This window comes from Protomyctophum parallelum (assembly GCF_964188405.1).
Source record: "Protomyctophum parallelum genome assembly, chromosome: 23".
NCBI classification, from domain to species: Eukaryota; Metazoa; Chordata; class Actinopteri; order Myctophiformes; family Myctophidae; genus Protomyctophum; species Protomyctophum parallelum.
Window position 1 is genome coordinate 30,386,532 of NC_139715.1, and position 18,822 is coordinate 30,405,353.

The following is an 18,822-nucleotide window of genomic DNA, read 5'->3' on the forward strand; positions in this document are numbered from 1 at the left end:
TGGGACATGTACTCGGGACCGATCAAAGTTTGTCCCTCTACCTTGACCGGGTCCCGTTTCCCGACGGCTTCTGTTTCTTTAAACACCCAACCGCACGATGGCCTTCTTCTCCACATACAAAGCAGTGGTTGCAATTTGGATTGGACTGTGCGACACATTGCTGGCAGCCATAAGGTCTCTGGGTCCTTCTCTCCGATCTGGGCTGGTCAGGGTTACTGTAAGGATTTGGTACACTGCGCTGAGCTGGTGCTTGAACTAGCTGTTTCAAGGTCTCCACTGCCTGGCTCAATGCTTCAACCTGGGAACTCAGTCTCTGTATTGTCTCATCTTTAGTGACTGTGCTAACATTTGCCTCACTCTTCACTTTCTCCTCAGGTTCAGCCTGTGTGCTATGGGCCTGGGTTACCTTACGGGCAGTGCTGCTGCGGCCATGTCTGCGCTTCCTCTCACTTTCCTCTGTTGTGGTCTTTATCACCTGTCGCAGTAGAGCGTCATCAGATACTGTTGGGTCAGCAAGGAGAGGCTTGAGCTCACGCCTGACATCTTCAAACTTCTCTCCTATGCCTTGACATATAGTGTTCAAGAATATGCACTGGATTGTGGAGGCATCATACTTGACTACTGAGTTCGTCTGTTTAGCAGTGAACATAATTCTTTGTTTTAGGCCAATCATCCTATACAAGAATTGCTGTGGTGTCTCGTTCTCATGTTGCTTGGCACACATCAAGTCTTGAAAGAGCTCTGTGCCTCCTTTTTCACCTAGATGTGACTGGAGGAAGCTTTTGAGTTCTGTGACAGTCAGGTCGTCTTTGTTTGTCAACATATCTCTGAAGTTGCCAGGTTTGATTGCACGGAGCACCCCTCTAATGACCTCACCCTCAGTGTGTTTCTCTCTGAGACCTTCATCTATTTGTTTGCCTAAGCTGTTGTAGCTGAGGTCAGATGTAGTGTCACTTACTTGGCCCCCATGTATCCTGAACTCTTTTCGCTGGAGATAAGCGAGATCTTGTAGGGAGATCAATCTGTCTGATGCTTGGTGTGGTGTGGGGTTGATGCCATTATGGTTATGTGGCTGGCTGCCACCTTGCGCTGAGGTTGGAGTCATTACTGGGTCATTTGCATCTGGGCTGTTCATGTGTGGGTCAGTTGTGGTCGTCAGGCCAGAAGATGTGGTGGGAGTCACAGTACATTCCTGTAATTTCCTGCCTATTTCTTCATACATGGCTTGTAACTTCTCAATCTCCCCAGTTGGTGTAGTTTTGTGGGTGTGAGTGGTTGGGTTAGTGTGTGTTCGTGTAGGGTCACCTGAGTGTGTGGGTGGTGTATTTGAATCAGCTACATTATCTGAAATGACAACAGGACATTCAAAACGAGCACGATATTCCATAACCTTTGATATTAAATCATTCAAATGCATCAAATGACCAACACCCTCATCTTCAGACTTAAGCAGATCATCAGAATGCATAAATGTAAGGATATGGTCGATGCAGCTTTCTTCATCTGTTGGCTCCAGCTGGTCATGATCAGTTCCTATGGACTTCGCAACCTCATAGGCCTCGGTGCCTGAGAGATTGTACAGTTTCTTTTTGATGCTGAATAAGACTTCTTTGCGTACGATAGACATGGCTTTAACTGCAGTGATGACACCTTGCTGCTGTCGTCGCACTGCGGCACGTCACTTCGCCTCTGTAGTCGCTCGCACTGAGTCTCTGTAGTAGCACTGAGTCTCTGTAGTTGCACGGCCGTCTCTGTAGTCACAATGCAGTCTCTGTAGTAGCGCTGCAGTTTCTGTAGTCACAATGCAGTCTCTTCGGCCCTGTAGGTCGCACGTCAGCTCTGTACTGTAGTCGCACTGCAATCACGCCACCTTTGCACTGTGGTTGTACTGCAGTCACGCCACCTCTTCACTGTAGCCGCACTGTAGACACACCACCTCTGCTCTGTAGCCGCACCGCAGACACGCCACCTCACTTCAGTAACGTGCAGGACTTCACTCTGGCCTCCGGGTTCACAATATCACTGGATCAGCAACCGTCAAAACATCAATGGCGTTGCCAATCCCGGACGAGCCCCCAAATATCTGTTGCAGGTCCCAGGTGGCTGAGACAAGCAGGCAGTATTATATAGATATGTACTGATCTGTCAGGTTAACCTGAGTAAACAGGGAAAAACGGGAGACAGAGTCAGTTTCAGTGTCGTTCGTTTTCTCTTCCTTGTTCATCTGATTTATTAACAATTATGCAGGTTCAATTACCATTTGCTTTTCTTTCTTTAACAATGAGTTTCAATTACTGTATGAACATTCACATTTTCACACAATAGCAATAAACCCATCTTTTCTTATACATATTCATCAACATCACCAATACATATTTTCCATTCATATTCCCATATGTTTACTTTTCTCAGCATCAAAATACTGTAATATACTGTTTGGCTTTTACCAATATGTTGCTTAGAATTAATTCTTTTTTAACTGTCATGTCTCCATGCACTTATTTATATAACCATGAATTATCTGTATCATGAAATCACATTCATACCCAAATTAAATTGCTTCTGTTCTTAAAACAGGTTAACACTGTACTGACATGCTACAATGCTACATACTAGGCTACAAGACACATGTCAAGGCATACTGGACTGAGGTTTATTAAATATATAAAACCGAAAATAAACATGTCTCAATTATAGTATATAGTAAACTAAAGTATATAGTAAAGCTTATAGTAAACATGTTTTATGTCCTGATACTATATTTACCTGAGTAAACAGGGAAAAACGGGAGACAGAGTCAGTTTCAGTGTCGTTCGTTTTCTCTTCCTTGTTCATCTGAAGAAAAACACGTCACCAGACCACCTACCTAACTTGTCTCACAAGAACACCTTTGCCACCTGGTGGCGGAATGTGGAATAGGTCCATTCATACAACAGACTCCCTGCTCATTCCCAAGACACAATAAAGCTGTTCAAAATACCAAACCACATATATAATAAAACAAAAATGTGACTACACATTTGGGTACGTCACACTATAAACATCATAACAAGTAACTTCATAAGTGATAGACGTTTGAACACAAAAACAACAACAGCGTTAAGTATTAAATAACATACCTGCTCCGATGGACCCGATGGTGGTGACGTGGCACTTCCAAACAAACACTGACCAAACTCTCCTCCACGCGTCTCTTCCGTATTTGAGGGTGCCGTCACTTCCTTCCGGTGTGAGGCCACGCCCGCGAGATTTAACCGGGAAGTTCTTGTAGTCATATTGTAGTCCTTCTACGTTACATCCGGGTCCCGTAGCTACATATGAATTGCGTGAATCTTTTTTTTAATTATTATTTACAATAATAATGTGTCAGAAGGGAAGCCATTGAGGGTTAAATGGGTCTTAATGCTTCCAACTCGAGTATAATTATTAATGTAACTGTAAAGTGTCCACAACAAAGAAAATATATGACGTGGAACTTTCTTAGAACACGGAAGTGGCTGACGTCACGGCACAAATACACAATACGAGCCGGATCTCTCGTGTGTGTGTGTGTGTGTGTGTGTGTGTGTGTGTGTGTGTGTGTGTGTGTGTGCGTGCGTGCGTGCGTGCGTGCGTGCGTGTGTGTGTGTGTGTGTGTGTGTGTGTGTGTGTGTGTGTGTGCGCGCATGTGTGTGCGTGTGCGTGTGCGTGTGTGTGTGTGTGTGTGTGTGTGTGTGTGTGTCTGTCAAATAAATAAATAAAATAAAATAAATATTGCTTTGTTATGCAACCTCACCACATAAACAACTATACTTTGATTTTCTTTTCAGGTGGATCCTATGCTATTCCAATTTCCCAATGATTAATTATGCATAGCTAGGCCTACTGGGTATGTCAGAGTGAATAACTAGAATGATTCATGCTGCAGTGTGCAATCTCTTTCTTTCTTTCTTTCTTTCTTTCTTTCTTTCTTTCTTTCTTTCTTTCTTTCTTTCTTTCTTTCTTTCTTTCTTTCTTTCTTTCGAGTGACGGCACGCTCACAGTGAGTTGGCCAATCACATTCTTCATACTGCCGGCATCTCAAACGTCACACTTTCTTGCGTCACACCAGGAAGTAAACATCACAGAGAGCTGATAATAATAAAAGTAACGGCGGAGAGATTTATAAATCACACTTTATCTTGTACATGGTCCTGACCAAAAGTCCATGAACAATACAATAGTCAAGGTTAGTATTTTGTTGGAATTGAATTCACTCTCAACCGTGATTATGTATCTTATGTTTCTGTTTTTGACTACCGGTATAGAAGTGTCTATTTGTACGTCTCTAGTCTAAATGTTTTTGATGAATTGAACATGGTGGACCCTCTTGTAAACAAGTGTAATGCTTACTTGGGTCGTCCACTCACAGTCTTTGTATTGAGTTGTGCTTGGAATGTACTGTAATTCTGCAAACTGTTAATACATATTTCAATCAATCAATTATACTGCGTGTACAAGTGAAAAGGACAACTATCTTTATTTGCTCATGAGCATTGATTGATTGATTGAAATATTTATTAACAGTTTGTAGAATTTACAGTACATTTTAAGCACAAACTCAATACAAAGACTGTTAACTGTGAGTGGACGACCCAATTAAGCATTACACTTGTTTACAACAGGGTCCACATTGTTCAATTCATCAAAACATTTAGAGACATACAAACATTTAGAGACATACAAATAGACATTTCTATGTAGCTAAAGAACAGAACAGGAATTCATCATATAGGAAGCAAAAAAGGGATATCAGAGACTATGTAGATCTTTTCCATATAATAGTACTTAAACACCATTTCAGATAAAATGCAGTGGTGTGTTTGATTGTCCTCTCACAGTTCTAAGTTTTTGTATTGAGTTGTGCTTGAAATGTACTGTAATTCTGAAAACTGTTAATAAATGCTTCAATCAATCAATCAATGAAAGTATTGACAATACTGTTCACTATTGTCAGTGCTAGCTCTTTGGCATACCCAAATCAACGTTGTGGGACCTTCTCAGAGCATGCTTGAGGTCAGAGGTGACACCAAGCCTGATTATTGATTGACTGTCTTGTTTTCCAGGCGTGTTTAACATCTTGCACCCAGATGACACATGTGTTCGTGTACGGGACCCTGAAGAAGGGCCAGCCCAACTACCATCGCATGTTTGACACAGCCAAAGGCAAGACGCAGTTCCTCGCCTCTGCACGCACTGTGGAGAAGTATCCGCTGGTGATCGCCGGCGAACACAACATCCCTTTCCTCCTCAACATCCCAGGAGAGGGCCAACGCATCCTGGGCGAGATCTACGGCGTCGACGACCGGATGCTGGAGTTCCTGGACGCTTTCGAGAGCGTTCCCGCCATGTACCAACGGACCACAGTGAAGCTGGAGGTGGTGGAATGGGTCGGAGGGAACGATGGAGAGGAGAGCCCGTCGGTGGGGAGCGTAGTGGATGCATTTATATACAGCACAAAGACGTACCAGCCCGACTGGCCCACACTGCCCAACTATGACAACTATGACTCCTATGGGGATCACGGCTTGGATTATGTTACCAGAGAGGCCAGAGACTGATGCACTGTAGCTCACTAGATACCAGCAGTAGCACCTAGAAGCATTTAGCATTTATCTATTTTGTTAAAGAAGTTTTTAATGAATTAACCATCTATGTTCTGGGCATTCGGGACAGGCGAACATTCAGTGAAAATAGCCGATCTACAAAGCTCACAAAATGTGTCAGTGCGAGTCGTGCAACACATTGTGAGGTTGTAGATCAGGTATTTTCATCTAAGAGATTTAGCATAGAGAGAAAAAAGGAGAGGACCATGTGTAGACCCCTGGGGGACCACGGTCAACAAAGTATATATGGTTTATTTGGTTATGAGATGAGATATACTTTATTAATCCCAGAGGGGAAATTGAAGCGTTACAACAGCATAAAGTGCATAAAAGCTAAAAACTACTGGACAGACAGAAGAACACAAAACAGACACAAATGGACATAATCACACAAGACCAGGACCACCAAGGACCATATGCCATTTGGGAGGCAGTTCTTATGCATTTGCATTGAATAGTCTGATAGCAGTTGGCATAAAAGAAAGTCTTAGAATTACCAGATTACTTAGAAGTAAAAAAAATATAACTTGTGAATATAATTTCTAGATTAATTACAAGATTAACTAATGACACCTGTTTACCTCTGGTAAAGTAAAACATAAATGTTCTTTTATCCTTGCATTTTTATGTGAAGTGGCCATGAATATAATTCCTGTAATGAGATAATAAATGATCACCAAAGTCAGTATGTAGCAACTGGAACATATTTGATAAAGGCAATCTATGCAAATTGTGCAGCGTTTCCCCCAGCGCTTCCCCCTTTTTTTTAAACTAATGTTTAACATTAGTTTATAAAAAAAAGGGCCTTTCTGTGTGGAGTCTGCATGTTCTCCCCGTGTCCCCTAGGGTAGGTACCCTCACAAAAAACGTAATCCTGGTCTCTAAACTACCTCCCCCTGGCCAGCCGGGGCGCCTGATGGAGGGGAAAGGAACAGGTCGGAATAACGTGTTCCTTCCACTCGCTACGTCCGGCCGGGGAAACTCCCCCCCTGTCAGGTGAAAAGAAGCAGCTTGGACTCCTCATGCATAGGAGGAGGCATGAGATCTGTCCGCTGCCCCCCCCCCCAGGTTGGCAGAGGAAGTGTAGCGCCCAGGATTACATTAGATAATTGGCACTGGGTTGCAAAATCGTGGGAATTTGTAAATAAATGCATTGTGAAATGAATAACTATTTAATTAACCCTTATTAAAGTTCAATTAATTATTTCCATGGCGTGACGTAAGATCATATTTGATGGGCATTGTATCCTAAAGTGAAACTGTTATCAACACAAAAGGTCAAGTGGCCTTGCCCTTAAAATTATAAAATCCGAGGGCTGAAGATGGTTCTAACAGTCACTAGGCATGTATGTGCTGCTGAAAATAAAATATGCTGACCATGGAGGTGCGAACACACGATGGCGCTGTCGCACTATAGAAGCTACTAAGCTATAGGACCTTCATCAGGATTGTCACGATAACTCCTGAAAGATTTCTAGTACATTCAAGGAGAGCCTTTTCCTCGCTTCACTATAACGGTAAGAATGTCATCATGAATAACAGACGTCTTTGGTCATTAGTTGTGTTTTATTTTTACTGCACCTTCTTACTTTAAAGTTGGTTTGTAATCTGTTTAGAATACTGACGTTAATAGGGAAATGTTAAGTTGTACACATATCACACATCATACATATAGTATAGTTGTACAAGAGGGCATGGGCCATTGTATGCTTCAGAAGAAGCATGTGTTCTTGTGTTGGTATAAAAGTTTAACTTTAGTGTTATTGTTGTGTTGTTACAGTGGCACAATCACACATGCTGTAGCATAATTACAAAGTTTCACTTCACAAAAAGTTGACCTAACTTTGCTATACATTTAGGGAACTATTCACATGGGTAACAGGTCACCTCGCCCCTCAAAACATGCACATGTGTTAGCTCTTTCTCTTTATTCTATAAAGTACAACCTTGACTAAACTAAACTTAATTGTCTTGTATGAAGTTAGCATTTTAAAACTTAGCAACAACTGCTTAGGTTGAATTGATCATGAGACTCAACCTTTCCACTGTCTCATACATAACAAGGCAAACACAGCTGCGACCAATATGCAAATGCAATGCATGTTTGATTTAAGCATTTAAGTATTAACAAGATTGACCATTGTAAAGGTTTCTCTTTGTCATCATACCTAAATCAGATCGATTTAAAATGAATGATCTATGACACGTAGGACAGATTGATTTAATGATCTGCTCCTATGATTGACACCTAGGACAAACGTCATCCCAGTTCCATTAGATTTAATCATTGAACTCTTAGCCTAAGAAACGGTCCAACGGTCATCTGCAGAAGATAAGAGATAGACACTTTGTTAGTTGCCTTGTTTTAATAAGGTGAGATAGTGTGTGTGTGTGTGTGTGTGTGTGTGTGTGTGAGCGAGCAAACTTGTAGATCTGCTATTTTAAACTACTTCTTAAACATTTTTTTAAATCTTTGAAATATAATATATATTATTTTCTTTTCAAAATCACACTTGTGTGAAGTGAGTGGTGCCTTTCATCATGATGATGATGATGATGAATGGTGATGAGAACGTCATCATACATCAGAGACGTAAGCCCTGACCACACCGAAGGGTCACCATGCAGCTCCTTGGGTCCAAAGCGGTGTGGTTTAATCACTTGGGACAACGTGGGGTGGGACGACCCTTTGGTGTGGTTAGGGCTTTAGAAGACATACTGTAACAAATGCTGGACATCACGTCTGATTATCGACTGTCTTTTCCCCAGGAGCTTTTAGCACCCTGTGCCAAATATGACACATGTGTTCGTGTACGGGACCCTGAAGAAGGGCCAGCCCAACTACCATCGCATGTTTGACACGGCCAAAGGCAAGACGCAGTTCCTCGCCTCTGCACGCACCGTGGAGAAGTATCCGCTGGTGATCGCCGGCGAACACAACATCCCTTTCCTCCTCAACATCCCAGGAGAGGGCCAACGCGTCCTGGGCGAGATCTACGGCGTCGACGACCGGATGCTGGAGTTCCTGGACGCTTTCGAGGGCGTTCCCGCCATGTACCAACGGACCACAGTGAAGCTGGAGGTGGTGGAATGGGTCGGAGGGAACGATGGAGAGGAGAGCCCGTCGGTGGGGAGCGTAGTGGATGCATTTATATACAGCACAAAGACGTACCAGCCCGACTGGCCCACACTGCCCAACTATGACAATTATGACTCCTATGGGGATCACGGCTTGAAGTATATGGACCACACACAAGTCATTTCATGATATCAAACATACTCTATAGCTAGAAACCAAGGAATAGTATATATTCTATCGAGACAAAGCTGTTAAAGTTTAGCACCAGATTAAGATTTACACCCCAATTTAGAGCGGATAACATCTCAAATAATATAATATAGCAGGGAAGACTGCATGAAGGCAATACAAATGCATAGTTTATAATCAGTATAACCGCACCTGCTTAAAAAACTCTGGTGGTTCATGTAAGCAGCCAGACCAGTGTCTAGAAAGGTCCCTCAGTACAATACTGTTTCATTATAGGCTTTTAAACTGTTCTTTAATTTAATTTAATTTTCTCAAACTCAGGTTGAACTCTCCTACTTTGTTTATTGATTTCAAAGTGTGAAGTGCAGACTGTCGGTTTTCCGGTATTCCAATTTCGTTTTCCGCACCGAAGGCACTGAAGGCAGCCGTTGTTTGTTCCTTTGTTCCTGCATAGGATCCTTCACTTAAATGTATATGAATAATATGGACATTCTATATCAATAAAACAACCATCTCTCTGGTGTATCCCCTTTAATCAATAAAACAACCATCTCTCTGGTGTATCCCCTTTAATCAATAAAACAACCATCTCTCTGGTGTATCCCCTTTAATCAATAAAACAACCATCTCTCTGGTGTATCCCCTTTAATCAATAAAACAACCATCTCTCTGGTGTATCCCCTTTAATCAATAAAACAACCATCTCTCTGGTGTATCCCCTTTAATCAATAAAACAACCATCTCTCTGGTGTATCCCCTTTAATCAATAAAACAACCATCTCTCTGGTGTATCCCCTTTAATCAATAAAACAACCATCTCTCTGGTGTATCCCCTTTAATCAATAAAACAACCATCTCTCTGGTGTATCCCCTTTAATCAATAAAACAACCATCTCTCTGGTGTATCCCCTTTAATCAATAAAACAACCATCTCTCTGGTGTATCCCCTTTAATCAATAAAACAACCATCTCTCTGGTGTATCCTCTTTAATCAATAAAACAACCATCTCTCTGGTGTATCCCCTTTAATCAATAAAACAACCATCTCTCTGGTGTATCCCCTTTAATCAATAAAACAACCATCTCTAATGTGTATCCCCTTTAATCAATAAAACAACCATCTCTCTGGTGTATCCCCTTTAATCAATAAAACAACCATCTCTAATGTGTATCCCCTTTAATCAATAAAACAACCATCTCTCTGGTGTATCCTCTTTAATCCGTGTACTCACATTTAGTCCAATGTATGATTAGTATAATTTCAGCAAAGATAGACCCCCCCCACAAAGTTAATTGTGTGATTAACCCATTCTGGACGAGAACCCTTTTTGGTATTTTAACTAAGCATTATGTTATACTTTAGCTATTGAAAAATAGCAGATCTACAATCTACAAGCGCGCCACCGAGTGGAGCACTACGAGCTTGTTGGTCTGCTATTTAAAAAATAAATCGTGAATGCTGCACAAATCTTTGAATATATTATTCTTTCCGAAGACTTTTCTTTTATGTCGACGTCAGGCCTAAATGTGTTTAGAAGTTTAGAGAGAACAGGGCCCTTATGGAGACATTACTGTATGGAGTATAACCCATTCTGACCGGGCACCCATTTTGGTGTCAGCATCATGTTATGCTTTAGCTATTGAAAAATAGCAGATCTACAAGCTCATATCGCGCCACCGAGTGGCGCGATACGAGCTTGTAGGTCTGCTATTTTTGAATCAGACCAGTGTGTGTCCGGCGGAAACCTCGTATGAATCTGATCTCAGGTCAGAATGGGATAATGACTACCTGTTCTCTGTGGGCGCTCAGATCGGTGAACAAAATAGCATCCACCACCGTGACCCCTCTGGACGAGACAGCACACACCAGGGCTCTGAAAAGCTCCCTCACAGGTCCAGTCAGGTCATTGAGATCTTCTGCTTCGTGACCACCAGGTTGGCCATCAGGTCGAAGGAGTTCCCGTCGGGCTCCACGGACACGACGCCCTGCTCTTTGCAGTGCACCTGCAAGAAGCCACTGTCGTCCAGGCCCACCACGTCCGCCTCCGGCCCCTCCTCGCTCCACAGACGCACCCGAGTCCCGCCGTGAAGCCATCTCTTGTAATAGGCGGGCAGGACGGCTTCTGGTCCTCCTCGCTGGAAGGTGGAGATGAGGTCCTCCAGGGCGGTGACGGTCCGCGCTATGAGCTGGGCCGGACTCAGGGCCTCCAGGCCGGTGCCGTGCTCTCGGTTATGCCGCACCAGCAGGTCATTGATGCAGACGGTAGGACTGCTGTTGCTGACGTTGAAGCCACAGCCGACCAGCAGATGGATGGTTGGTCCACTGACTGTGGAAGTCACCAGCACACCGCCGAGCTTCATCAGGTTGCTGTAGTAAATGTCATTGGGCCACTTCAGCCTCATGTCTATGTCCTGGTATCCAGGCAAGGTGCGCACGGCCTCCACCACTGCCAGGGAAGCGAGATGTTGGAGGAAGGATATTCTCTGGCCTAGCCTGGATCTGGATTCCACCTGGATACCAAGTGTGAAAGAGGCACAGCCCAGGGGACTCAGCCAGGCATTGCCACCACGACCTCGGCCTTGACTTTGCCGAGCAGCGATGGCTATCAAGCCCGTCTGCTCAGGTACATGCTGCACCAGCCCTTCCAGCAGGTCCATGGTGGTGGGGGTAACCTCAGCGTAGAGCAATGTACGGCCCATCGTCTGGGTCCAAAGGTGCTTTCTGTACGTGTCCAGGCTGAACTGCTCCAGCCTCAAGGACTCTGAAGGCTCGGTGACGAGGGCCAGCGTCCCCTCAGCCAACGCAGTCTGAAGGTTAGCACCAGACACCAGCCTGAGAGGGGCCTTGGATGACCTGACAAAACCGTCTGGGTCTGCGTGACCTCGCAGCCACTTCAGGAAGCGGGCCTTGTTCGCCTCACTGGTAGAGAACACGTACACAGGACTTGGAGGCGGCGGCACCTGGTCCAGCTCACAGCTCAGTCCCAGCGAAGAGAGAATCTCAGTCAAGACCTTGTAGCGCTGTGCGTCGCTGGACTTCAGCTCGTCAAAGCCGTCCGATGTCACCTCCTTTGAGTCTGGTGTATTTTCCAGGTGCACCTGACACAGGACGGCTTCCCCTCCGCCCTGGCTGTGGGCCAGCCTGACGATGACCATGTCCTTCTCCCCGTGCAGGACCTCCCCTTTCAGCTCCACCTCTCCTCCTCCTTGTGTGTCCCTCACAAACACCTTCCCGCTGGCCGGCAGGCTGAGCTCCAGCTCCGTGTCGTTCTCCCTGGTGAGTCTCAGCCTGCTGGTCCGTCCACATGGCCGCTCTCTGGCCTCCAGCCGGAGTCCCGGGGGGCAGAATGTAGAGGACAGCCCCAGAACCCGACCGCCGAGGCCCAGGTAGGTTAGGAAATGGGCCTGTAGCTGGGGCGAGAGGGGCTCCTCCTCTGCCAGCACCAGAAGCTTGGTGTTCTGCATCCATGGCTCACGCAGGACTTGACGAGTCTGCAGTGGGTAAACCACACAGCTGTCCATGTCGACGCACTCGGCGAGGCGGACACGGATCCTCTGGAAGCGCTCCTCACAGCCCCCCGTGTACACCAACACGTTGGGCGGCTTGTCGCTTACGCCCTGACCAAGGCACACGTCGTCCCCACCGTCGGATCCACTGGATGCCATCCGGAAGCTCTGGAATCTTTTCCGCCGAGGCGTATTTGACAGAGGATGGTGCTGCAACGTACCTGGTCATGTCGTCATTGTATTACGTCATCAGTAGGATGTCAGCCATGCCCAAATATTTTGGAGATTCATGTCAGTCTTGCACAAATATGGAGTATTTGGGGTACCATCACGCCCCCTTATTCCACCTTCTTAACCAAAATAGGGACGCCTGGTTGGAAGTGGTTAAGCTGGCCTTGTCTTGTTTGTGTGCCGTTTGTAAATTAGCTGAGAGAGACCCTACGACCCTGCTGTCTGAGACCCTACGACCCTGCTGTCTGTGACCCTACCGTTTGAGACCCTACGGCCCTGCTGTCTGTGACCCTACGACCCTGCTGTCTGTGACCCTACTGTTTGAGACCCTACGGCCCTGCTGTCTGTGTGGAACAAGATTCTCAATTTGTCTTTCTTGTCTTGATCGCCTGACCCCACAACCCTCCTCTTCTTCCATTTGTTTCTTGGAAAAATAACACTATTAGAATTATGCAAAAAATAATAATCACACACTTTTTTGTGTTTAAACTTGACAATAAAGAGGATTCTGATTCTATAACGAGGTTGTCTCTCTGCCAACCACATTATTTTCTTTTATTATTTTTATACAGTTTTTTACTTTGTTCTTTCCATTGGATAGGTATGGTTCAAGTTTCAGGGCCACAGTTTTGGTCACAACATTCTACATTACCCACTGTAACTCAAGATGCACCCCCCCCCCCCCCCCCATAAGTTTACATAAATTCCAACTCCCAAGGCATTATTCATGGAAACGAAGAAGTCAACTTCACTGGCATTGGTCCATCAAGAGAATCTTTCATCATCTTTATTTAAAATGATAAAAATCCGGAAACCAGATCAAATACACAAAGGCAGACGTTTGGCTCTGAAAGATTTCAATCTCTGTTGTTCTGAGAAAATGAACAAATAAAAACTAATAAAAACACAGAAATAAAGTGGAACATTTCACAGTGTATCAAAGTATCATACAAAGGTTTGCTCTACAAAAGCAAAATCAACAAATCTCGCAGTCGTCTCCAAAAAGTGGCATACTGGGACACATTAACCCATTCTGACCTGAGATCAGATTCATACGAGGTTTCCGCCGGACACCTGGTCACTGGTCTGATTAAACCCATTCTGACCTGAGATCAGATTCTAAAAATGTCAGTCGCTCTTCGATTTTTCAAAAATAGCAGACCTACAAGCTCGTATCGCGCCACTCGGTGGCGCGATATGAGCTTGTAGATCTGCTATTTTTAAATAGCTAAAGCATAACATGATGCTAACACCAAAATGGGTGCCCGGTCAGAATGGGTTAATTTGTTATGTATAGATTGTCACACAAACAAACAGGTCTCGCAGTTGAGTGTGTTTGCAGGTGCACAATATTCCACAGATTCCAGCACAGAACTTACAGTATAATCAGAATAAGCCGTTAATATATTTACATATCCTCAGCATCGATACCCCCCCGTATACAACAATTCAGCAAAACTAATACTCATTGTAAACAGAGCTTACACCCATCGCAAAAATCCGACGGTGAAAAGATTCCAGGCTTCTCGGAAATGGCAGAAAACCGTTCCTTGACAACCGAGATCCGGATATGATGCTTGTCGCACTTCGTGTTTCAATGTTCAACGGGTGCCCCTCTGTCCTCCTCCTCCTCTGAACCTTCACCCCCAGGGAACATTATGCTATATAGGCTTACGAAGAAATGAAATTATAATATCCTGAGTGACAATTAGCAGGATATTGTTACACTTGTAAACACATTCAATGAGGCAATCATATCGTTGGCTTCAAAGAGCATTAAAGGTATATTCAGTGATTTCACTTAATTCAAATATCACTTATTTTTTTGTTTTGTTGTGATAATCCTCCCTACTATAGAGTGTGCTGACCATATAAGGAGTTCCTCCCTGTCCCCAGTTAACCCCTGGGGGTCAACAAACCTTAGGTTTTGTTTTTGACTCTCTATCCTGATTGGACGAAAGGCTGGGTCCCACAGCCAAAAACGAAACCTACGTTTTTTTTAGTGAAATCACTGAATATACCTTTAAGGATGATTTGGTTTTCAACTTGGGGTGTATTTTGTTAGTTTTGTTGTTAGTACTCATTGGGTATGATTAAAAGTGTCGTTATTGATATTCTTTTGTATATATTTGTACATATATACCGTATGTTTTATATTCTGATAGCAATTATTGCTACAGTATAGAGTTTTGGTTCAATAACAAGGGACACGGAAATTGGAATATAGAGCCATTTAACACATATTTCAACCCATTTTGGGAGGGAACCCTTTTTGGTGTTTTAAGCATTATGTTACGCTTTATCTATTGAAAAATAGCAGATCTACAAGCTCATAGCGCGGCACAGAGTGCCGCGCTACGAGCTTGTAGGTCTGCTATTTTAGAAAAATCGTGAAAATGTGGAGACAGAACTGTCAGGATTTAGAACACATTTTATATTTTTTCGACATCAGGCCTAAATGCGTTAACACACCATACTGTCTGGCACTTCGTATGCTAGTTTCCACCAGCAGAATGGAGGACAGAGAATGTGTTAGCACATTCCTCTGCTCGATAAGCCGTGTGCCTAAATGATGTGAACCCTAGTGTCCCTATTCACTGTATTCAGGGTCATGATAGGCCAACATACAGCAAAAGAAAATAGCACAACAATTGGTTGCAGTTACGTTTTCATGGAAGCAGATGGTATCTGAAGCTCTGCACCGAAATGAATGATTTCAGTGTAGAGCGTAGAGCTCGCCGAATGCTTAATTAAAAACCAATGAGCAAAACCCAAGTTGAAACAAACACGTATCCTTTGAAATAATGACAGGAAACAACAGCAGCGATGCTGTGTGTGCACTTCCACTTGAATGGCGTTCAAAATGATTTAAGATTTAAATTACACAGTGGATGAGAGATTATCTCTAATCTCCCACTAGTGGCGTGAAAGAGATCATGTTTTTTTTTTTTTTTTTTTAAGTCCGTACTACAACACGTACAAGTGAGGAGAAGGGTTCTGTAGTTTGTCTAAGGGTGGGGGGGGGGTGTACTGTACTGTACGTTTAAAACAATTCAGCAACACTGATTTGAGTCAGCTTTTCATGCCCTGAACTCATCGACAGAGCCGTTTCCCCCCCCAACGACCGGATGAACCTATACGCAGTGTACCTCGATGTGGCTGTATCGTAAATGGGAGTGTCTTTCTACAGAGGGGTGGGCTTGATTGGGGGGGGGGGGGGGATCAGTAGGGGTCTTTCCTGGAGGGCAGGAGGCGGCTGGCAGAGCATGTGGCGCTGCGGATCACCTCCATCCACCTGCCGAGAGAGAGAGAGAGAGAGGAGCAGAGGGCCGTTCATGGTGTGTGTGTGTGAAGGCAGTAGGGCATTCATTTCTAGTCATTTTTATACCAGTTGCCTAGATTACTAGTCGACGAGTTGTTTAACTACCTATTCCAGTATGTAGAAATAAATATTTGTACATTTAAAAACTGTGTACATTGGTGACTATAACTATAATCTACCTGATCTTGAGGCCTACAAAATCTTATCAACTAGTCAACTATAGTACCAACAAGGTCGACTAGTGGATTTGCTAGTCGACTAGTTGAATAGTCGACTAGTTGCTTAATTTGCATAAAACTACATATTTCAACACAAATATTTCCTAACTTCATAAATGATTTACAAAACCCTTCTCGCAAATATCACCTCCGTACAGTACATTGTGTGCCGTCAGACACTGTCACCACGAGAACAACACATGAAAATGACGTTTTCCTCAAATCATTTGAACAAGAAATGCTTTCCATTTTAATGCACCGAATGCTAGGTTGATACTTTATTGACCCCTTGAGGAAAATAGCTTGTCTTGCAGCCATTGAGCCACAGACAACAAAAGTTACAAACATCAAACACAGAATTTGGCAAAATTACGCAGATATCTTTTTACTTCCGCAGATATTCTATATCCTAGCAGCAACCAAATTGTCACAGCCTTTTTGTAAACGCTTTGGTCAAGTATCATCTCAGAGGTGTATTGCAGAAATTATTCTCCAAAGCCTTCTTAGGAATTTACACTCGACTTTGACATGCATTTTTTCAGGGAGTTTATCTTTTCTAAAAGAATTGTTTTACATTTGTAATACTCCCCAATACTGTACCTTTCAAATGTGTATTCACTCTCTGATCTGAAGTAGTAGACGTGGGACTTAAATTGGAGCTTGAAGACATAGTCTTTGTGGATGTTCTCAGACTCTGAGGGGACCGTGACAGAGTACCCTAGTAGAGGAAGACTGGCCAGTGGATAGTCATCCTGAGAGGAAGAGGAGAGACAACGTGATGAAGAATAGAACATACAGCAGCCCACAGGGTTACAAAGAGGAGGCTGTCCAATTCATCAGGGTAGTAGCTCTGACACAACTGTCTCCAAATAGTCTCAAACGTCTTGAGCATTTTTACCGGCTGCGCAGTCGGGTAACCAACTGAAAAGTAACGGAAACATCTCTAAAAGAGAAAACCAGCACTCACGGAACTCTCGGTTTAAGGCACTTTTAATTTCTTTAACCCATTCTGAACGGGCACCCATTTTGGTGTCGGCATCATGTTATGCTTTAGCTATTGAAAAATAGCAGATCTACAAGCTCATATCGCGCCACCGAGTGGCTCGATACGAGCTTGTAGGTCTGCTATTTTTGAAAAATCGAAGAGCGACTGACATTTTTAGAATCTAATCTCAGGTCAGAATGGGTTCATCAGGACCAGTGTGTGTCCGGCGGAAACCTCGTATGAATCTGATCTCAGGTCAGAATGGGTTAAATGTTGGCATGGCACGCTGCAGAGCAGCAGCACGTTTCACGAACGGCGTACCATGAAAACATTTAGGATGGCGTGTTGTAGAACGCTCCACGCAAACCTAAACATTTAGGATGGCGTGTTGTAGAACGCTCCACGCAAACCTAAACATTTAGGATGGCGTGTTGTAGAACGCTCCACGCAAACCTAAACATTTAGGATGGCGTGTTGTAGAACGCTCCACGCAAACCTAAACATTTAGGATGGCGTGTTGTAGAACGCTCCACGCAAACCTAAACATTTAGGATGGCGTGTTGTAGAACGCTCCACGCAAACCTAAACATTTAGGATGGCGTGTTGTAGAACGCTCCACGCAAACCTAAACATTTAGGATGGCGTGTTGTAGAACGCTCCACGCAAACCTAAACATTTAGGATGGCGTGTTGTAGAACGCTCCACGCAAACCTAAACATTTAGGATGGCGTGTTGTAGAACGCTCCACGCAAACCTAAACATTTAGGATGGCGTGTTGTAGAACGCTCCACGCAAACCTAAACATTTAGGATGGCGTGTTGTAGAACGCTCCACGCAAACCTAAACATTTAGGATGGCGTGTTGTAGAACGCTCCACGCAAACCTAAACATTTAGGATGGCGTGTTGTAGAACGCTCCACGCAAACCTAAACATTTAGGATGGCGTGTTGTAGAACGCTCCACGCAAACCTAAACATTTAGGATGGCGTGTTGTAGAACGCTCCACGCAAACCTAAACATTTAGGATGGCGTGTTGTAGAACGCTCCACGCAAACCTAAACATTTAGGATGGCGTGTTGTAGAACGCTCCACGCAAACCTGCAAAAAAAACCTGCTCAAAGATCCAGGGGCTTTACGCGCCTGAATAACAATATTTGAAAATATTCTTTAACAACCAGGTTGCATTTGTCTCATTTGTATAATTGGGTTCTCTTTATCTACTTTTTTGACGTGTTTGTGTGTGTGTGTGTGTGTGTGTGTGTGTGTGTGAAAATATGATGTTTTAGGATCATATTCATGCAGAAATATAGAACCTTCTGAAGAGTTGACAAACTTTCAAAAACATTTTTCGTGATGTAATATATATATAGTTTTTATAAACGATGCGTCGGGTGGGTGGTTGTAGCCTTGTAGGGTGTTTTTAGGGTGGTTGTAGGGTGGTTTTAGGGGGGTTTTAGGGTGGTTGTAGGGTGGTTGTAGGGTGGTTGTAGGGTGGTTTTAGGGTGGTTGTAGGGTGGTTGTAGGGTGGTTTTAGGGGGGTTGTAGGGGGTTTGTAGGGTGGTTGTCTCACCTGGTGAGATTTGTAGAAGAACAGGCTAAAGTTGGTGAAGACGACCCAGAGCTTCTGCCAACCGTTACTGTTCTTGAACTTCCTCAGGAGGTTCCCC

General features: G+C 43.9%; 4 protein-coding genes across 4 annotated transcripts in view; 2 read left to right on the forward strand and 2 right to left on the reverse strand.

Moving 5' to 3' along the window:
- The window catches only part of LOC310854085 (FERM, ARHGEF and pleckstrin domain-containing protein 1-like), a 159,470-nt gene that overhangs the window by 57,116 nt on the left and 83,532 nt on the right, over positions 1–18,822 (reverse strand).
- LOC310854089 (gamma-glutamylaminecyclotransferase-like) lies at positions 4,085–6,319 on the forward strand. The gene is made up of 2 exons (XM_083758585.1): positions 4,085–4,207; positions 5,085–6,319. Exons 1-2 carry the CDS (start codon positions 4,187–4,189, stop codon positions 5,577–5,579), a joined length of 516 nt encoding a protein of 171 aa, XP_083614711.1. The 5' UTR covers positions 4,085–4,186; the 3' UTR covers positions 5,580–6,319.
- Positions 8,375–8,948, forward strand: LOC310854090 (gamma-glutamylaminecyclotransferase B-like). Its single transcript, XM_083758586.1, has one exon. It carries the CDS (start codon positions 8,419–8,421, stop codon positions 8,890–8,892), a length of 474 nt encoding a protein of 157 aa, XP_083614712.1. The 5' UTR covers positions 8,375–8,418; the 3' UTR covers positions 8,893–8,948.
- LOC310854087 (biotin--protein ligase-like) lies at positions 10,748–12,590 on the reverse strand. Its single transcript, XM_083758580.1, has one exon. It carries the CDS (start codon positions 12,556–12,558, stop codon positions 10,792–10,794), a length of 1,767 nt encoding a protein of 588 aa, XP_083614706.1. The 5' UTR covers positions 12,559–12,590; the 3' UTR covers positions 10,748–10,791.